The sequence below is a fragment of the Populus euphratica genome, unplaced genomic scaffold (genome assembly GCF_000495115.2).
Source record: "Populus euphratica unplaced genomic scaffold, PopEup_1.0 scaffold3.1, whole genome shotgun sequence".
Classification (NCBI taxonomy): domain Eukaryota; kingdom Viridiplantae; phylum Streptophyta; class Magnoliopsida; order Malpighiales; family Salicaceae; genus Populus; species Populus euphratica.
Genome location: NW_011499847.1, coordinates 523957 through 539214, shown reverse-complemented (window position 1 = coordinate 539214; position 15258 = coordinate 523957). Strand labels below are relative to the sequence as shown.

The 15258-nt window shown below is 35.7% G+C and overlaps 2 protein-coding genes across 4 annotated transcripts; one reads left to right on the top strand and one right to left on the bottom strand.

Moving 5' to 3' along the window:
- Window positions 1-1334: 1334 nt before the first annotated feature.
- On the bottom strand, window positions 1335-2809 carry LOC105139351 (inactive protein RESTRICTED TEV MOVEMENT 2-like). Its single transcript, XM_011045754.1, has 2 exons — window positions 2536-2809; window positions 1335-1990 (listed from the first exon to the last, which is right to left on the bottom strand). The coding sequence occupies exons 1-2, from the start codon at window positions 2651-2653 to the stop codon at window positions 1485-1487; spliced, it is 624 nt and encodes a 207-aa protein (XP_011044056.1). The 5' UTR covers window positions 2654-2809; the 3' UTR covers window positions 1335-1484.
- A 1064-nt stretch (window positions 2810-3873) lies between these two features.
- Window positions 3874-15035, top strand: LOC105139336 (Spc97 / Spc98 family of spindle pole body (SBP) component). Of its 3 annotated transcripts, none has more exons than XR_844955.1 (15): window positions 3874-4195; window positions 4271-4921; window positions 5313-5519; window positions 6098-6403; window positions 6873-6958; window positions 7196-8383; window positions 9381-9522; window positions 9626-9785; window positions 10051-10214; window positions 10912-10994; window positions 11489-11588; window positions 12276-12337; window positions 12966-13125; window positions 13815-14166; window positions 14855-15035. XR_844955.1 is itself a non-coding variant. In XM_011045742.1 (14 exons), the coding sequence occupies exons 1-14, from the start codon at window positions 4010-4012 to the stop codon at window positions 13980-13982; spliced, it is 3663 nt and encodes a 1220-aa protein (XP_011044044.1). In that variant the 5' UTR covers window positions 3874-4009; the 3' UTR covers window positions 13983-14609. The 3 variants fall into 3 exon arrangements, 1 of the variants encoding a protein (XP_011044044.1); XR_844956.1 differs by having other exon boundaries at window positions 14922-14965; XM_011045742.1 differs by lacking the exon at window positions 14855-15035 and having other exon boundaries at window positions 13815-14609.
- Window positions 15036-15258: the final 223 nt, after the last annotated feature.

Genomic DNA, 15258 nt, shown 5'->3' with positions numbered 1-15258 from the left:
TTTCATTGTGGTCGACATGGTGGGACCCGTATTGACCCGGTGGACTCGGTTTTGACCAAAATGATGTTTTTGACCCGAAAAGGCCCGAAACTCATTTCTCATCAAGGTCGACATGGTGTGACCCGTATTGACTCAGTAGACTCGGTTTTGACGTAAAATGACGGTTTTGACCCGAAACAGCCCGAAACTCATTTTTTATCCCGGTCGACATCGTTTAACCCGTATTGACCTGGTGAACTCGATTTTGATCGAAAGATGCAGTTGACTCAAGAAAATATATTTTAAACTCTTTTTTTATTTATAGTTTTTTTATAAAATAAAATAATATTCAAGAAAATCTTAGTGAATCCAAAATTAGATTACAACAGCTGCTAAGGGCAGTAGCCTTGTTGCAATGTGCAGTAGTGTGTAAGAGAAATGATAGTTGAGTTTGAGTGAAGTGATCCTCCTCCTTCATGTGTGTTGTAACCTTTTCTCTATCTATCTCTAATAATATTGGTTTCTCTTGTGGATCTAGGTGATTTACTAAACTACATTAAATATTATGTTGGTATATTTAGCTTCAAATGAACAACAATCATAAAATCACTGGTTGGAACCCCCAATAATTAGCATCTTTAATATTAATCTAATTCATGATTTACAACATTATCGTGTTTGCTTCTATTGTTCAAAACAACCCGGTGATTATCCTAAGCATATATCCTCATCATTGTCCTAGTTCATGATCTGGGAAAGTTTCAGAGAGAGCTTCCTTGTTCCATGAATTGTAATATTGTACTTTCAGAATTCTTTCAATTCCTGAACTTAGAGAAATGCTGACAGCACTAGCTGCCCCTTCGGTCTTGATTTGAAACAGCGTTGATGGTGTTGCCCTTAGTCTTAACATGCTTCTTGTGTGTGTGTGTGTGTGTGTGTGTGTGTGTAGTAGAGTGACGTTGAACTTGCATGGATGGTCAAAGTTTCTGACCTGTGAGGCCTTTCGAGGGACTAAACTACAAGGCCATTTGGCTAAAGCAGACAACACCTCACAAAGATTGGGTTAAGACCATCACATTCAGTGATCATGAGATGAGATCCACGTAGAGATCTTGAGTTATCTACTCGACGAGGATTTAAGGGATTGAACGAAGTGAGCCTGTCATGATCCCATGTCAGATGTGTACTAGACTGATCTTGAGCTTATATGGTGTCAAAGTTACAAACCTGTCATATCCCTTTTGTGGGACAAAACCATTAGGCCATTACCTCGCATGGACTGGGCCAAGATACTGTCACTCTCCTGGCTGTTTGAAATGCCCTCAACATTTGTTGAAATATATGCACCATTGATATTTTTTTGAAGTTTGGTTAACGCATATATGTGTATGTGTATATATATATATATATGAATGAAAGGAACTTTGCTACAACTGTTGAATTATTTAAAATGCAAACATGGTTGCAGTTGTTGTAGATTCATATACAGATGTGCATCAAACGACTTAATTCTCAGATTTCTTGAAGGACCAGCTGATGGCTTTCCTGGCATACATCCCAAGTACCACAACAGATAAAATAAACAGAACCAGGTTCACCAATTTTCTTGGCTTTGTCATGTCCATGACCAAACCACTAAAATCCTTGCTGTAACTTTCCATATTTAGTTTCTGAGCTTCACTCACGAGTCCTTTTGCTGCTTCATCTTTATCCATCTTTGTAGGTTGCTGTGCCTTATCCTGTGGTGGCTTCCCATCCAGCGTCGATGATTCCACCGGCGGTTGCTCGTTTTCCTGTAGCTCAGCATCATCTGGAACAATTAGTTTAGGATGCTTGACGTAAAGGATTCCCTTATCATACCTTGCTGAGATCTCCTTAGGGTTATAATTTGATGAAAGAGGAATCTCCTTGAGGAAACAGCTCCATCTCTTGTCACTGAGTTGGCGTTCTCCACTTATCCTTAGAACACGCGATGAGCTTACTTGAACTCTTATCTGTTCTTTCTTGAAGCCTGCAGGAAAACCAAAACATGACAAGTAAAATGTTAGATTTGCCTTTCTCTGGAATTCTGCGTAAGAATTGCACACGGATCGAGAGAGAAAAAAATCCCACAAGGAAATTCATAAATTCATTCAAAAGCTTAACTATGGGATGAGATATCAAAAATAATTTTATATTATTTCTTAAAATTCTTTAAATTTAAAACTTTCATAGGTCGGCTGTAGCATTATGTTTAATTTTATTTATTTGATTAGATAATTAGTTATTTAAATTTTTAACTGTTTTGATCATTAAAATTTTGATATTGTTTTAAATAATTATCTCAACTTATATACAGTATTGAATGGTTGAATGAGATTCTAAAAATAATTTTATATCATGATTGCAGTCAACACTACTAGCTATGCTCAACATTTCCAGGCTAAAAAGCAAAACTCATTTCACAATTTTGTTCTTAATTATTATTCTTGAAAAACAAAAGGAAAAAAAAGAAAACTAGAATAAACTGGAGAAAAAACTAAAAATAAAAATAAAAATTAAGAAGCCTTGCTAGACCTGGCAGGAGGACTCGCAGAGTGTCAACTCCAAGCTCTCGATCCCATTCCATATTTGGTTCAAACTCTTCGTATACACGTCCTGCAGCAACTGCACCAGTACTCGGCTTTGATTCCATTTTTAGCCTTTGTTTGTTTTCAGATTTTGTTCTGATATCTCTGATGAGAGGAGAAGAGCTATGGATTCTTGGTTTTTATGCAAGAGAATGTATATAAATAAATTTGATGATTCGAAGCCTTGTGTGTTCTGTTTATTTGTTGCTTTGGACGATGCTATTCTTTGTGTAATTGGCATGCCATTGTTTTAGATTTATTCCTTTCAAATTGTTTCCATGGCTTCAAGAATACTTTGTTTGGCAATACGTAGTTGGTCACTCCATGCGTAGGCAAATCGCAAAAGGGAAACTTTTTCTAGGGTTAATTAGCTAAAAGAAAAGAGAGAAGATTGTGCCCAATTAGTTGCAAAGAAAACTTGATTTATGGGGGAAAAAAAGAAAATATTTTTTTTAAAAAAATATTTGTTGCATGGAAATAATCTTACAATCTCCCAAAACAATAAAAAAAGGATTTTTGATAGGATTAATTTGCATTTAACTAGTATAGTTAATATATTTTTTAATTATTTTTTTTTATCATACTCACTATTAAAATGAAAGTGAAAACATTTTAGTTCATGCTTGATTATCATACAAGATAAAAAAAAAATAGAGATAGTGAAAGTAAAAATATATTTAATTATAAAACAAAAATAAATATATTTTTAAAATAATTTTAAAATGAATTTTTATACTTTTATAACAGGAAAAAACAGGAAGTACATGCATATCTCTTCTATTCTTATTATTTATGTTTTTTTCTATTTAGAAACAGTAAATAATTAAATGCTATGTTTTTTTAAATATTGGGTAGTTGTTTACTTACCTCTATTTGTTTTTTCAAAAATTTAATTATGGTATTTCCCACTTCATTAAACCAATTTTTACATACTAATATTGATTAAATTCTAAATCTTCTAAGGGATTGAGCCCGAGACCTTCAAAATTAATCTTAAATCTTAACCATTGGCGTTTTCACTTTGCTCTTAAAAAAAAAAAAAACACAAATTCCTTTTCTTCACTCAAACTGTACGATGGTCGGACAGGTGGTCCATCCCGATCGTCATGGACTTAGATCCAAGCCCACCAATAAAATCTTAATTAATTATGAACCGGATTCTCACTCATCAAAATAATCAAAAACTAGCCCAGCCCATCTCGTAATTTTTTAGCCTTTTTAAAATAAAAACCAAAATAGAGGGAAAAATAAATTCAGAGCCAGATTGGGAAACAAAATTCCTTTCGATTAATATCTCGGCGGCCTGCAATTTCAAAAAGAAAAGCAAAGCAAAGCAAAGCCACCGCTGCCACCGTCACTGCCAGCAGCAGCAGCAGTGGAGAGTCTGAGAGAAAGCGTGGGAGAGATCGAGAGGAATTAAAATGGCAGTCGACACGAATTTCTCTTCATTTTTCGACAAATTAAAACTACTAGAAGAAGATCCACTGATGCTCCCTCCCAAAACCTGGGAATCAATCCCTTCCCAAAATGCCCCTACTTCTTCTTCCTATTTCCCCCCCCAACCACAGCCACCACTCCTCCACCACTCTCCCTCTCCTTCCCTCTCCGTAAGTATCAATTTATTTTTCCTGATATTTCTATACAAATAATTAATAATCGGATTTTTTCTTTTATTTTTTTAGGAGGAAAGTTTGGTGAGGCTGGCATTGAACGCACTGCAGGGTTCAGAATCGGCTCTTATCAGTATCGAAAAGCTCTCTGCTGTTTTCATATCCGACCCGGCCGATCGGACTTACCATACAATTCCCAATCTATGGAACCGGTCTACCAGCACAAACGCACTGGGGAAGTTTCTGACCTCCATTGCTCGTTCCGGTTTCGTAATTTTTCTTCTCCGTAAATTTGTAGATTATTTTAACAATTTTAATCTCGAAGCATATTTGGGCGCGGCCTCTTCTTATAGTTTGGTTAATCAAGCGTTTAGTGTTGCGGTAGGGAAGGTTTTAGAAGGGTATATGAGTGCGCTTGGTACATTATATGCTTCGATAGATTTGAGGCGCTCCCCGAAGAGTAATGCTGTTGATCTTAAGAATTGTAGAGTGCCGTGCTTTACGAGTGTGGTGCATTCTGAAATTACGTTGTTGGAGGTGTTTTTGCATACAAAGGAATTGAGGACTCAGGTTGAAGTGCTTGGGAATGTGTGTAATGTTCAAAGTGTAGCTCTTTGTTTCTTGGAGTCTTCGGTTGAAGAGTTGACTGCGAAAGCAAGCTTGGAGTTTTGTAATTTCTATAGAGGAGGGGATCTTCTTACTTATTTGTATAGACAACTACAGGTCAGGTTAATTAAAGTTTTTTAGTTTTTTCCTAATGGTATCATTTGCAAGTGATTGTTTATTCTGCAATATAAGTTATTTACTCTTTTGCTTGTTGCAAAATCTGATAAAGATTTAAACTCTCAATGATTTTAGTAAAAATATGAGGTAATTGTGAACTATGGTAAATCCATTGCTCAAATGCTACCATTGTTTATTCATCTTTGTGAATGGAGGTGTTTTGGTGGTTACCTTGCTTTTTGCTGCTGAACCTTTGAAGTTTTATTTTGTTGAAAATCCTTCCAGATTGCTTCTGTTTTTGGAGTTTTTTTTGTTTCTTAAATTGTGAAAGCATATTTTCACATTTCTTGTGGTTTTGCTAAAACAATAGTTCTTACCAATACTTTTTTAGGTTGCTGATCCTGCTCACCGTGCTCTGCTCAAGTTCCTGTTTATTCGCTCATGTCAACCATATATTGGATTTATAAGATCGTGGATATACGAGGCAGATATTAGTGATCCGTACAAGGAATTTATGGTAGAATACGCTGATAATCTATCTCCTCATCCACATTACAAAGGTGGCATCCCTATCGACTTTGTGTTGGCAAGTATTCAGGTAATGTCTTTCATCCAGGAAAAAAAAAAAAAGTACTATGAAAATGTAGTTTATATTAACATTCCTACATTGAATTTGAAGACTCTATTGAGGTTCTGTAAAAGTAATCTTATCTGATATATTGTGGAATCTGACTAGAAATCCAATAGATCTTGAGACATTAAAAAACAGTTGGCTCTGATAAAAAAAAAAAAATCGAAATCTAAAGATTTCAATCCAATGACAAAACAGAGTTGGCTCTGATAAAAAAAAAAAAAAAATCAAAATCTAAAGATTTCAATCCAATGACAAATTTGGGACTAGTTAGTTGGGAAAATATTTAAAGAAATATTTTGTATTAGTATTTTGAGTTGTTGATTCTCATAATGTGAATTTTCTCATTGATCAAGTCATTCGGGGTACTCAATCGAATTCAGGTTGAAACTAGGTTCAGGCCCAGGCAAAGTCATTTGGGGTACTCAATCGAATTCAGGTTGAAACTAGGTTCAGGCCCAGGCTTTTGATGTGTTATACTCTGAATATTTTGTGTTAAAGTAGATTCTCATAATATGGTTGGGTACTGTTTACTTCATGAGCAGGACAGGGTTGCTGTTCCTTGTTTTCTGAAGGACTTTTTTATTCCAATTGTCAGAGCTGGTCAGCAGCTTCAAGTGCTAAAGAAATTGCTTGAATTATGTAATTATGTTGGCCCTGAAGAGTATACTTGTGAGGATTTGCTTCCCAGTTGGAGGGGATATTTAAGCAATCATTTGTTTTCTGCATCTCCATTGACTTTCAGTAAAGGATATCTAGAAGCCATGGTAATTGCAAGGAACAATTATTATGAAAACATGCTAGAGAAGATAAAAAATCTGTCGTCGAAGTTGGAATTTAGGCATCGGCAGGTAATAGTTTTGTGATCAGAACTCAATTTCCTTGATATATATATATTTGCATTCTGCTATCATTGATGGTAGAAGATTGAAATTCACTATCTCGATACCCTTTCTCTTGCCTTTATATCTTGCTGTTTGCTATATAGTGAAAATGCCAGTTTGCTTGGCATTTGGGATGCGCTATTGTTATGACTTCAATTAATGGTGAAGAAAGTAAAAATAAAATCAATATTGTTACTCGTAACTGGTAGAACCACGATCCATAATGTCTAGCCCCCACTTGGTTCCATTCCTTATATGAAATAAATATATTCACTGGTAGTTATATGCTTTACAGTTTGATAGTTTTCCAGAGGGGAAGATTCTGTCATGTTCAGTAGGTGATTGTCATGCCTATATGCTTCTATGGAGGCTCTTTTTGCTGCCTTGCTTTTATGATAATCATTCAATAGGTGATTTATAAATTTCCATTTTTCAGGTAGTTCCACATGGCACTATATCTATTGCCTTTGACAATGGTGAAGGGAGTTCAAAGAATGCAGTTTCACATATGTTTTTTGACAGGTTGATTGTCCATCAACACCTGTTAAATATGTGCAGTGTGTATATTTGTCTGTTATGCGCTTGAAATTCACTTAACCATGTCATCTTGACTGTGCTTGGAGTGTCACAAGAGAGGGGTGACACCCTGTAACTTGTATTGCATTTATTTCATCATTTATCATTCTTGCTTTTATCAGTCATTTTTCTTTTCTATTTTTTTGTTATGTCCGCTGATTTTTTGTGTTTCTGTGCTTCTAGGGCTGTTGATAACACCAATTTTGATGACTCTAGCACAAGTGATGAGTTCTATGTGTTGGGTACATCTGATTCATCTGAATGTTCATCTTTAAGTGGGTCTGAAGAGCAAGCTGAGGCTGAGCAGCTAATTGAGCAGGGTAATGGTTTGGTTGGAGATGAACAGAGATACTTATCTTCCTTGAGGTTTTCCATGAGTAGCCCAACTGATACTGCATTGCCAAAGCCTACTCAAAGTGAAATTTCACGTGACATCAAAACTGACTCACGTAAAAATAGTGAAGAAAACAATTTTGTTGGCCATTTCATGTGTGTTTATGATAAGAGAAGAACTTCAAGTCATGAATTTCCACCCCCTGATTCAAAGGAGTCAAATTCATCATGCATGTTTGATAATATAGATAGTGTAATTGGTAAGTGCCGGCAGTTTGGCCTCCCAAAAAATTCTGTTTACAATGACAAATGGCACAGCTTTTATCCATGGTCAGATCATTGTGACTCTGTCCAAGAAGCGAGTAAAACAAATACAGGAATTTTGAAATCAGATCTACCATATTTTACCCATATGACTTCTGCTAAAGATGTTTTAATAGAGAAAGCCTCAGGAGCTGATCAACTTAAAAACAGAAACTCTACTTCAAGTTTATTTGCATTACAGCCATGGAAGGTTAATTACCGCTATAATTTTCTAAGTAGAAACCCAATGTTGAAAAAGAATGCCTACTTTCACCTTGTAACCATGCCCAAAGAGAAATGCAGCACAGCATATGGACCATCATTACCTTGCTTTGACTTTTCAACTGTTGAAGACCCTTGTAAGGCATCTGTAGAAAAGTTCGCTGCCAGTTTCCGACATGAATTTGGATCTCAGGTTCCACTGCATATTACTTCTCCAGCTACCAGTGGTAAGAGTCATGATGAGTGTAAACAAGGCTGTGATGGAGAAGCTGTCTTGTTTGATAATGCCAGAGCATGTGTTAGTGACTCGTCAGTACACTTGAAAGAACAAGATAAAGAAGCTGTTGTTTCAACAAATGGTTGTGGTGGGACTAGTTGGCAGAGCCTGCTTAAGAGATTTAGTTACACTGAAAATGAAAGTGTTGGAGATCACAGGGAGAGTTTGTCATCCATGTTCGAGATTCCACTTGATTTTGTCATCGACAAATGCTTGCTGCAGGAAATCTTGCTCCAGTATCCTTTTACAATTATTTCCCCTTTATTCAGTTGTTAGTATATATGTATGTGCTCTAGATGCAGTGCAAAGATTAATCTGATGCTGTTCCAGTTTTTCACCTTCCCCCCCTCATTTTATGAGCCCCATGCTCTTTCTTCATATGGCTTCCCAACAGCATATTTGTTTGTAAAGGACCAACTGCCTTTTACATTAGCCTCTCACTGTATTTCATCATTGTCTTTTGGTAATTTGTTTCTGCTGTGTATAGATTTCTAGGCATTTATTTATGAGGTTTGGTGATTGTTTTTTCTGTGTGGTTTAAAGAGTCTGTAAGAATAGAGTTTTCCGAGGGACCCAATTATTGAATTATTTTTTAACCTTTTGAGCTTTTGAATTGGTGTCCTTTTCTTTAGTTTTATAAATAGGAAATCATAGATTCCTTTCCTTGGTGGCCATTGCCTGGTCCAATTGTAAAAAAATGATCTTGCATCCTGAGAGTACAAGTTCGTATAATGAGAGCAGTCACTTCATGCAAAAAATGATAAAGGACTTCTCAAATTCTCCCTCTTAGTAGGACTCATTTTGTGGGGTTCATATCTAGGTGAAAAGCTAACAGAACTCTTTACTTCCCTTGTCTTTGAGCATGTATTGGATGTTTGTCCAGGGGTTTGGAATCATGAGAGAAGCCTTTGAATAGTCTTTTTTGAGATCTGCAATTATCTAATTCAAATCAGAAACCTGAGTAAGTTCTTGAGTTTTTCTTGTTGGAACTGATAATTGATTTCTTGTAAGCAATCTTAATGAAATGGAATACAATGGAAGTTCTCTGATGTTTGGAAGAATCAGTGCATGCTTTAGAAAAGGTGTTGCTGATTTAGTCTTTCCTTCTCATCTTTCTTCTTTCTGTTTGTCAGAATTATATATCATGCATATCGTTTCTGATTTCATACTTAACACGGTGCCTTTAGGAGAGAATTCAATTTTGAAAAACAAAATTTCCCTTAATGATGCTAGATATAAATATGTCAGCAGGCTTGCTATTAAGCTGCTTGAAGAGGGTTTTGATTTGCAAGGACATTTACAGGCTTTGCGGCGTTACTACTTCATGGAATCAGCAGACTGGGCAGATTTGTTCATCATGTCCCTTTGGCATCATGTATTTCTGTCTGCTAATCACTTTAAATGTGTTACTATTATGGTAATTTGATTCAAACACCAGAGCTTCTGATCTTTTCCTTCCTTTTTACATGAAACAACAGAAGTGGTGTGTTGCCGAGGCTGAGCAGAGGGTGCTAGAAATTCAACGGTTCCTTGAGTTGTCAGTTAAGAGGTCATCATGTGAACGAGACCCTAATAAGGATCGGTTGTTTGTCTACATGAAAGGGAATGACACAATGCCCCTTTCAGCATTTACAATTGGTAATTGTTTTCATTGCAGTTTAAGTGCTAAGAGACTGACAAGTCATTTCAATTATGTATAGTTTTCTTTTTTTTTTCTTTCCGAAAAGAAAAACTTGCACCTACCTTGCACCATACTTGTGTGCTTTGGAAGACATTGGTACCTTAGTCTTAGTGCACCTTGAGTCTTAAATAGAATGTTCTGAATATGATTTAGGCTTACTACTGTGAACTCTTTTTTCATTATTTCAGTTTGTGCTAATATTGACCTTGTCAATGATGGCAGGAGTGCATTCCTTCAATTTTTTGGGTTTGGGTTACCAAGTGGATTGGCCAATTAGCATTGTTTTGACTCCAAGTGGATTGAAAATATATGCTGAGATATTCAGTTTTCTGATAAATGTGAAGCTTGCTGTTTTCTCTTTGACTGAAGTATGGCGCTCACTGAAGGTATTAATACCCAGATAATGTCTTAGTTTGTCTTGTAGACTAGCAGGGGGCTTCATTTTCCTTTGCATGGACTTGTTGGGGGGTTTTTGCATTGTTTTTGAAAGACAGGATGAATTGGTACTTTGTGATCATTCTTAGTTAGACAGAACAAATCTAACGGTTGGCTGTCAACCGCAACAATACCTGTGGGTTTTTTCCCTAGAGTCTCAGACTGATCATCTTGCATAAGCTGCTCTTGATTATTATATTTCAAACAATACCCATGTGTTGTTGCAACTACTTTATGGATTGCTTAGAAATGATTTTTTTATGATCCTACGACAATTGAACTACTGTTGCACCATATTTATCTTCTCTTTGTTACCCTGTTCTCAGAGTTTCTGAGTTGCACAACTGCTTGTCTGTATGGTCCTTTTATGTAGTTAATTCTATGTGTTTATGAAAGAATGGTGCATCTTGGAAACATCACTTAAAACTCAAGTCTTCTATCCTTTTTTGGATGGAAGTAAAATAAGTGTTTTAAATTAAATTTTCAGAGATCACAGAAGCATGTAAGTTTTGAGAAGGTTGATAAAATCATCCATATAAGAATCAGATAGTAAATCAGCTTCTTGGTGTTTGATTTTGAATTATGGAAGCTAATGGAACTGAATTGGCCTTGTTTGTAATTTTATAACATGTCACCTATGTTTTACAGGATATGATGCACATGGTGACCCGAAATCATTCTACAACACAAGAACGTGGAATTCGTCATCTTAACATTTTGATAAAGATAAGGTATTCAGAACTCTTTCTTTCTTATGTAAATTTTATGACATTTATTTCCTTCTGATGCCAGAAGGTGCTTTTACTTAGTTGATAATGATAATAATGGCATTGTCTTCAAGTATATATGCCTTTGTATTAATTGTTGATTATCCGATGATGATGATGATGAGAACATGGAAAGGTTTTAGAGTACTGGGTTATGTGAAAGTTGAGGGTGCTTTTACTTAGTTGATAATGATAAAAATGGCATTGTCTTCAAGTATATATGCTTTTGTATTAATTGTTGATTATCTGATGATGATGATGATGAGAACATGGAAAGTTTTTAGAGTACTGGGTTATGTGAAAGTTGCATGAAATGTCAAAATGCTGTATATTAGTCGAAACTTCTGCTGGTTTAGCATGATTTTTTTTAGGATGCTATTATTAGCTTCGAAGGTAGTTTTACATTAGGCCTGAAGTTTTATACGAGCAAGTATATTTACTCCTCTGTTCCATGACAGGCACCACATCAATCATTTTATATCTGCATTGCAACAGTATGTCCAGTCACAGTTATCTTATGTGTCATGGTGCAAGTTTCTCCACTCCCTAAAGTATAAGGTTTGAAGCAACTTACTTTCACTTCTTTTTTCTTTTTTTTTTCCAGTCCATGATATATTTCTTTGGCTTCACTAGCATGTGTGCTGCTGATGTATATTATTCCCGCATATTTTGCATGGTGGTTGAATTTATGGTTTACTGCTGAAAATGATTGTGGAAAACAATTTAATGTTATTTCCAATTTCTAATTTTCCATTGGATTTTGAGGCATTATTCGTTGGTTTTAACTCTGCATTACTCCTTTACTGTGATGTGGCATATCTGTAATATGAATTTAGGACAACTATCTAACTTATTCAATGTTGAAAATTTGAAATCAAAATGAGAAATCAGTTCTTCCTTGAAAGGGAGAAAGAAGAAAGGTTTTTGGAGGAGCTGGACGAGAAACATTCCAATTGTTGTGTCCTTAGATCATGGAGATGGAGGATATGCTTGAAGATCAAATGTGCTTGGAAAGAACTTAATGATTTTCAATAAGAAAGCTGTGGGGACTACAGATAGTATTCACAACCTTGATTGAACGTGTTCTAATACAATGCAAATTTGTGACACTATTACTGCTGTTATGAGAGACCATGGAAAGATGAAATGCAGTTGATGGAGATTTTTAATGATAGAAGGAAATGAAACTATCCATTTGTTGTCTACTTTCTCATTTGACCAGTCTTGAACTTTGTTGTTTTCTAGGTCAAAGACATGATGGATCTGGAGTCAGTGCACATGGCATATTTAACTGATTCACTACACATGTAAGTTGAGGCCTTTTTCTTGTTTAAAATTATTGGTACTTTGTGAACATGTGGAAAAAAAGTTTTTCGAATCGCAAGTTTTTGTTTCTTATACAGTTGTTTTAATACACAATGGAATTTGATGGTGAGGGAGAGAGGGAGGGGTGTGGGAATTTGAAGTCTCAGTCATTTAATCATTTAGCCTAATTGTGCATGTGCATGTACCAGCGCACAATGAATGAGAGATGGTTATATTCCTTTCATAAAGCACTTGTGTAAATATTCTTGTCAGATTTTAAGATACATGTATATCTGAACCGAGAGGGGCATACTACACTTGAATTGAGTTGTGTCATTTTCATCATTTTCAAATCATATTCAACACCACATTTTTGTTTTACAATGTCTTAGTGACAGTTTCCTTTGATAATTTTTTTTTTAGAAAAAACTTTGCACCTTTTCTTTAAAATGCAATTGATTATTTGCTAGGTTGGTGTTGGACTGGGAAATGTGTCAAATTTCATACCTGATTAACTTTTGGTTGATGATGTTATTATCCATGCCCCTGCATACCATCTGTGCCATTAGATGCTGACATCTATCAAAAAAAGAAGAGATTATCAGTTAACAGTGAGCTTGATCTTCGCAGATGTTTTCTCTCTAATGAAACTCGGCCTGTAGCCATCATTATTGAAAGCATTTTGCAATGTGCCTTTGAGTTTCGGTCTTGTTTTACTGGTGGCATGTGGGATATGGGACTGGATCAAGGAGACTTGTTGGGTAAACTTTCTAGAATCAATATATCCCAGGTAATTCTTGCACTGTATGTCCAATGTGTTGCCTTTACAACTAAAAGCTGCATTTGCATGCATGGGTATGGACATGATTAAACTTGTGTTGATATGGATATATTCTTAAGAGTCAGGTCTGACAGCCTACCAAATATCAAATATGGAGACAACTTATGTGTATGATTGACTAAATGTGCATATGTCACTATTTGCCAATTTGTCCTGATATATGTGAGTCGTTGCTGTGACCTTCACCTACTGATAGCATGCAAGTGTTTTGGCTCAAGAATATTACACTTACATTACTGACAGTGGTTATGATGAATTAAGGCGTGCTACTAGTATAAATTGACTTCTAGTTGTTGGACAATGATTTAGTATGTTGTACACATGAAAGATAATACACCCTTTCAAAAAGAAATATACCGTAAAACTAAGGATCATAATATTGAGCTTGTGGATGAGATAATCCATCCTTTCATATTTCGGTTTCATATGGCAAGTGATTCATCTTAGTTTGAAATGTACTTTGAGGTCCATGAAACATGTTAATGCACAAAGTCTTCTTATGTGCTTGAATTATGGCTGCCTGTACCGTGCAGTTGCAATTCTAGTTTGCGTTAGCTTTCTAGTTTTACAGCTCTCTGAAATGTTTTGAGAACAATTACAGACTGCATATAAGCTTTACTGGTGTGTTGCTTCTGCAGGTGCTTGCCATAAAGCAAAAGTTCGACAAAAATTTGAAACAATTGCATTTATGCTATCTCAAGTTTCGTAAGCATGGGGAGTTTGGGCTATCCCGTTTCTGGGGATATCTCAACTACAACAAGTACTACTCAGATGTTGGAAATGAAATGGACCTTTATGCCTTGTGAGCCTAAAGTTCTATGACATTCCTATGATGGTGAACAGTGGATTGCATACCAACGTGCAAAGAGATGATAATCCAACCAAGTTCCTTAACAGGATGGCGTCGCCAAATGCCAATCCCAGTTGCTGGTATCTTGCGGGTCCTGTTGCTCACCTAACACTCGCAATTTCAGCCATTGTCCATTCGAGGTGGGAGCTTCCTCTTCTTTTAGGATTTGGTGTTGTGATGCTGAGTTTTTTCTTTGTTATAGGGTATAGAAATAGGTGTGATGCTGAGTTGTAAAATCAATCTCCATGATGTGCTGTTTTAACCATCTAAAGAATGGGCAGAGATTCCTTCATTCTTTAGCCATTTTGGGGGCATGTATTATAATTGCGAGGTTTATTAGCCTGTTGGTTTTTGCTAGGGAAAAGGAATTATGTACTTTAGTGGGACAGTACAAAATCTGTATTTGTATGGTAGCATAGAAATTACTGTGCGTATACACTCTATACAATGTAAATGTGTACAGCCAGCCTCTTTGCCTAATTTATGTACCTAGAGAGTGCCCCATTACGATGCTGTAGGTATTATAATGTTTTATACTTTCAAAATATTTTGGCATATAAATAAATGATAAAAATGTCGGATACATTTTTTTATTAAAAAAGAGTAATATATAGTTTCAATGTATAGGACCAAATACAAATAATAATAATAATAATAATAAGCAAATACAAATAATAATAATAATAAATTGTTGTATACATTAATGTTAAGATATTATTTAATTGAGGTTAAAATATTTTTTTATATGTTATCAAAGCTTTTGTAACTAGACAGTTAATTAAATAATTAAATATATTATAGTGGTGAGTCCATGTAAATTTTGTGCAGTAATAAGCTAAGAAGGAGCAAAATTATTGTACAGCAAAAAAGTACTGATCTCTCTTATGAAGAGCAGCACGACGTACAAGGACAAGCAAGCTCAAGGTGGGCAAACTTCGCGAGAAAAGAATGGCCTGAAGGTTCAGGTGGAGATTGCTTGGAAAGACGTGGAAATTCAACAGCAGAGGAAATTCAGGGGCTTAAAAGATTATTGATTCTTTGCGAGAAAAGAATAGCCTGAAGGTTCAGGTAGAGATTGCTTGGAAAGACGTGGAAATACAACAGCAGAGGACATTCAGGGGCTTAAAAGATTATTGATTCTGATAAGAATGCAGACATCCAGAGGCTTAAGAAGACCATTCAGTCTGCTAACGACGCTTATAAATGATCTTCGCGAAGCTTTCACGGCTGCT